This window comes from Sinocyclocheilus rhinocerous, unplaced genomic scaffold, assembly GCF_001515625.1.
Source record: "Sinocyclocheilus rhinocerous isolate Xijiao unplaced genomic scaffold, SAMN03320098_v1.1 scaffold1285, whole genome shotgun sequence".
In the NCBI taxonomy this organism is placed as follows: Eukaryota; Metazoa; Chordata; class Actinopteri; order Cypriniformes; family Cyprinidae; genus Sinocyclocheilus; species Sinocyclocheilus rhinocerous.
This window is the reverse complement of record NW_015645559.1, coordinates 1,230,204-1,235,670: the sequence shown is the minus strand read 5'-3', so window position 1 is coordinate 1,235,670 and position 5,467 is coordinate 1,230,204. Positions and strand designations below refer to the sequence as shown.

Below are 5,467 nucleotides of genomic sequence, written 5' to 3'. Positions count from 1 at the left end.
TTTTGTAGGCATTAAACTGCCAGAATTTTAAAAGACGATATCTCCGTTTGCATTGAACTTTCAGCTTTGTAACTTTGCAGATATTGTTTATGCTCAAACAGCAACATTACACACTAACTAACGTTAAAAAAGTGAAATCGCAATGAACCACCCCTTTAAAAAAACTATATTATCAAATAATAGATGTTTGATTTTCTTACTGGAATGTCGTTCTGGCATGACTGTCAAATTAATTTCCGTTTAAGTTTCATGATAAGCAAAGGGGAACTGAAATAAATTCTTAAGAACCACTTGAACTAAGTGACATTAGTAAAAAAAAGCAATGCAAATGAAAGTTTTTACTTTTCAGCATTAGGTGATTAAATCTATAAAACGATTTGCAAAGATTTAATGTCCAACACTCAAAACTGCCAATGCTTTGCTGGAATGTCAATCTCACATTATATCTGGATGTCCAGAGCCCCCTGCTGACAGAAAAATTCATATCTCAGTAAAAAATACCATGAACTACAGAAACTACAGTAGATTGTTTACTCATACATTACTTTACAAATATACAAAATGTTTTCGCTTTTAAATAAACATTACAGTTATACAGAATATGCCAAACACAAAATACACTGTAGCATAGATCGATAGATACAGTAGATCGAAAGATCAGCAAAGTGAGGGATTCTTAAAGGTTGCCATGGGATAGTCGTAAATTGGCTCTGAAAATGAGGGTCTTCCTCTAAGTGTTTGTCCACTGCCCTGTAGATTGTAAACACACATATATTAAAAACATGCAAGAGATGTTATCAAGTCAGTATTTGTCACAGCGGACATAATGCAACAGGAGGATATTGGCAAACACGGCATGATGTAAAAAGATCTTCATCTTCCTCTCTCATTCTGGTCTAAACAAATCAGCATAATGGTAACCTTAGTACTTGGAACGAGATACGAGATACTACTGTAGTGGGGCCTTTTGAAAAGGGAATCACAAGAGAAGGTTTGAAATTTGGGCATCATTACCTCAGATTTAATGTCAACACGCTGCAGAGTGAGGTCTGATGAAGAATAAATCATAGTGAGAGAAAATCAGTAAACTTGAACACAAAATCAGATATCTCATGTATATTGGGAGATATAGCGATTGGATGATGAGCACCCAGGTGAATCACTTGCTCTGAAGAGATTGACACCGTGACTTACCAACAATATGATCTCTGGAGTGAACATGTTGCCAGAATTTTTCTTGATCCCTGTTGAAAAAGTTTTATTATATATATTTTTTAATATTTTTACAACATTCCTATCACTCATATTAGCAGTGTACCAAGATATTAAAATGATTTCAATAATTATATACATTAACTAAATAATAATTAACTAAATATTAATTAAATAATAATTAACTAAATATCTAATATAATACATAATCATATAATCAGCGTTTTAAATACCTATATAAATATTTACTGGAATTATTTAAATAATTATAGAAATATACACTACTGTTCAAAATTTGAGGTCTGTAAGATTATTTAATGTTTTTGAAAGAAGTCTCATATTTCAACAACTAATTTGAAAATAGTAAAAACTAATATTGTGAAGTATTATTTTAATTTAAATTAACTTTTCTGTTTTAATATAATTTAAAATGTAATTTATTGCTGTGATGGGTGCTATACTCCAATCTTCAGTGTCACATGATCCTTCAGAAATCATTTTAATATTTAATACTTTTTTATCATTTAATATTTTAATTTAAATTGTGATGTTTAATATTTTTATGGTAACTCTGATGCATTCTTTAGGATGCTTTGATGAATAGAAATGTACAAAAACAGTATTTATCTGAAACTGAAATCTTTTCTAACATTATAAATGTCCTTACTGTCACTTTTGATCAATTTAATGCTGAATAAACGTATTGACTTTTAAGAAAAAATTTGAAAAGTAGTGTATACTTAAATCGTTTAGATAATTTTTATTCATGTAATAAAAATGTCTGCATGAGACAAAATGAGATAAAAATGTCTGCCCAATGAATAAATGTATGCAATTTTAATTAAATATCAGGTACGCTCTTCAGTATTGTGTCTTACCTTTGTCTCCTTCTCTCTGACATGTTTTTGACTGCAAATAAATGGGTAGAGATTACAATTCAATTTATATTAATGAGGATTACATGCATGAATGAAAAACAAACAACGGGTGTTTTCACTTTGTTTTGTTCCAGTATTTAATTAAATGGATTGAGAAGATAATTACCACTGGGTATTATAGTTCATCAGAGACTAGACTTAACCAATGTAAACTTATGAGCAACTAAAATAAGAGACTAGATATCTAATACTCACGATGTCTGTGCACGGCAAAGCCCAAGATCGCCACCACCATGAAGAACAGAACACCCGCAGACACAGAGCCAACAATCAGAGCCAGATCTGTGCTGCCTTTCCATAGACATGTATGAAGACAAAGGAGAGTGTTTTTAGATACTAAGTTGGGCATATTTGATTTGCTGCATTACTGTGATAGCCATAGCATGACTTAAATGTTACCTGTAGAGGTCGGTGTGCATTCATGATATCCTAAAAGAAGGATGCAATAAATCAGATTTTAAAATCTTATTAATGTAACTTAATGAGATATCGTATCACATTTAGTATAATACATAAAGTACCTGTAATGCATGGGATAGTTACTGGTGAGCTCATTCTAGAGTATGCATTGGATTTGCCCAGTGACACGCTGTACTGACACTGATACTGTGCACCATGTTCATAATGGGTGGGTATGGGAAATCTAGCACTGTGTTGGGTCAGGGAAGCCTGATGGGTCACCTCAGGTGACAGGACACCCACACGAAATAAATAGAAGAAGCCTTGTGGATATGAGGGTGACCCAACACACTCCAGAACTTCACCCTTGTGTCGGGACAAGGACAGAGTGGGGACTGGGAGCTCTGTGAGAGGAAGCACAAACAGAAATAGTGGCATGAAAACATTTGCTTAAAAGTAGCACAAATGTGCACATCAAAGTGAGATGCCTTGCTGCTTACCGTCTACATAGGCAGATGCCTCCTTAAAGGAATAGTTCACCCAAAAATTAACATTGTCAGTTCAGTTCTAGGAACTTGCCAGCATGGTGGTTCCTAGAGAACCAATTTTGCCCTCGGGCCGTTTTCCTGGTTGCATTTGCACCAGCAGCAGGAGCTGTGAAGTGGCCGACCGTGACGTCTTTTTTCGCGATATTTACAAACGTCAACAACAGGTGAATGGAGGATGCCGTGATCAGAGCTGTTTTTGTTGTGAGACGTGGGTTTCGTGATAACAGAGATGGAATGTGAACACACAGTTTGCGTGATTGAAAGAGCATGAAAATCTGACTACATCTCGTATGACTACTTTCAGTGTCATCACCGAGGCTTAGAAAAGAACAAAACACTGCAGACAACATGTAAATGCTGTTGTTGCTGTTTTCCATTTTCGTGGAGTAAATATTTTTACATGGCTTTTTAAAAATGCTGGGTAGCCGGTGTTTCGTATACGTTTGGCCAATCAGTGTACACTATCATCACTGGTAGTTCCTATAGAACTGTTTTAGACCTTACTCTGAAGTAGGAGCTAATTTAGTTCCCCCAAATGGAGTTCCTAGAGCTAAATACATTCCTAGTTCCTGCGGTGCGAACACGCCAAAAAGTGGGAACTTCTACCAATAGTTCTACGAACTATGAAAAGGTTCCTCCGGTGCAAAAATGTATATAGATTTGCAAAAACATGAGAGTGAGTAAATGACAATTTTATTTTTGGGTGAGCTATACTTTTAAGACGTTGTCACATAAAAAAAAGTCCATTATCCATTGTCTATACCATAGAGATATATTTTCACGTGAAACTCCTGATTAAGCGGATTTCTAATAGAATGACTGGATTTCATTTGTGAAATTTTGCAGAGCAATGGAAAATGTGACCATACTTATAGGCAACATCATAAATCATGGAACTTCATAAAGGTATGGTCATATTAGCTAAATTTATGTGAAATTTAATGGGCAAAAAGTCAATTTTCTATTGTCAGTAGGGTTGTAATGTAAGAAGCGTAGCTCATACAGAAGTAATTTTTATATCAAGCAGCTTCCTATGGCATCACTGTGAAGAACCTTTTAAGCACCTTTATTTTTAAGAGTGTATAGAAATATTGTTATATAATTAAATACATCTATAATAATGTCCTAAAAGACGTTTTGGAAACGATCATATGTTTGATCAGTAGTGGTGAATAGTGATGAATGCCTTAGTTGTATAGAATCCAAGATATTAAAAAAAAAAAAAAGAATAACCATGCAATACGGACACAAGATGTAGTCAGAATAGCATACACATCAGTCCGACAGTTGTCTCCTCACCTATGACAGTAATGTGTACCGGCTGACTGGTTGTGGAGTTCACTTGTCCCATCTTTGATGATTTGAGTTGGTAGAGGCAGACATACTCCCCACCATCCTCCCGTCCCATTGTCTTCACACTGAAGCGAGCTTCATGGGACTGAGACACCAGCTGTGCTGGAGCAACCATGGAGCCGGGGTTTCCTTTGGCTCTCCGGAGCAAAAGAAAAGCCTCAGGAGGCTGTTCCTGAGGAGGGTCAGGTGGAGCCTGACAGTGGAATGACAGTGTGTCACCAGGAATGACATGCCCACTAGAGGGCTCGACCACCAGGTGAGGGGATGGAGGGGGACTGACTGAGACTACTGCAAGAAGAAAGTCAGTTATGAGCATTTAGCGTTTTTAGAATGTATGTGTGCCAAATAAAAGATAAGAGACAGAAATGCTAACATACTGATTGAAATACAACACTAAAGATGTAAAGCACTGCTGGGTGGAGTAGTTTGGTTTAGTGGTTACAAACTTTCAACTGTAGGAAGAGCTGTTTCTTTAACCGTCACACCACTGTGACCTCAAAACTTTTCTCACTACAGCAAAGCTGCAAACTACCTAAACCTGTGCCTCAGCAAACAGAGATTCATGCAGTATCACTGACATGAAGGAAAGACGTGTGTGTGTGTGTGTGTGTGTGTGTGTGTGTTCTTTGTAACACTACTGCTTCCCTAACATTACAATTATTCCATGGCATAAAACAGTGTGTGTGTGTGTGTGTGTGTGTGTGTGTGTGTGTTCCTGGTATTCCCTATGTTATGAGGACCCACAAGGACAGTAATACCAGTAAATTTAGACCTTGTTGGTATATTTTTTTGGTCCCCATGAGGAAACAAGCTTTTTTTTTAACGTTTTTTGAAAATCTAAAATAGCAGAAAGTTTTGTCTGAGGGGAAGGTTTAGGGTAAGGTGACAGAAAGTACAGTTTGTACAGTATAAAAACCATTACATTTATGGAATGTCCCCATAAAACATGGAAACCAGTGTGTGTGTGTGTGTGTGTGTGTATACATAATATAACAAAAGAAAAACTCACCTTTCGGC

The 5,467-nt window shown here is 36.1% G+C and overlaps 1 protein-coding gene across 1 annotated transcript; it reads right to left on the bottom strand.

The window, feature by feature from the left end:
• Positions 1 to 182: 182 nt before the first annotated feature.
• Positions 183 to 5,029, bottom strand: LOC107706634 (uncharacterized). The gene is made up of 8 exons (XM_016510396.1): positions 4,397 to 5,029; positions 2,672 to 2,953; positions 2,550 to 2,579; positions 2,346 to 2,441; positions 2,091 to 2,121; positions 1,195 to 1,244; positions 1,015 to 1,049; positions 183 to 750 (listed from the first exon to the last, which is right to left on the bottom strand). Exons 1-8 carry the CDS (start codon positions 4,764 to 4,766, stop codon positions 658 to 660), a joined length of 987 nt encoding a protein of 328 aa, XP_016365882.1. The 5' UTR covers positions 4,767 to 5,029; the 3' UTR covers positions 183 to 657.
• Between the last annotated feature and the right edge of the window lie 438 nt (positions 5,030 to 5,467).

Coding starts and splice junctions, on each gene's coding strand:
- LOC107706634 (XM_016510396.1), bottom strand. CDS start 4,766: ATGCTCATAACTGACTTTCTTCTTGCAGTAGTCTCAGTCAGTCCCCCT. Junction 2,580..2,671: donor AACTATCCCATGCATTACAG/GTACTTTATGTA, acceptor TCCTTCTTTTAG/GATATCATGAATGCACACCG. Junction 2,442..2,549: donor ATGCACACCGACCTCTACAG/GTAACATTTAAG, acceptor GTCTATGGAAAG/GCAGCACAGATCTGGCTCTG.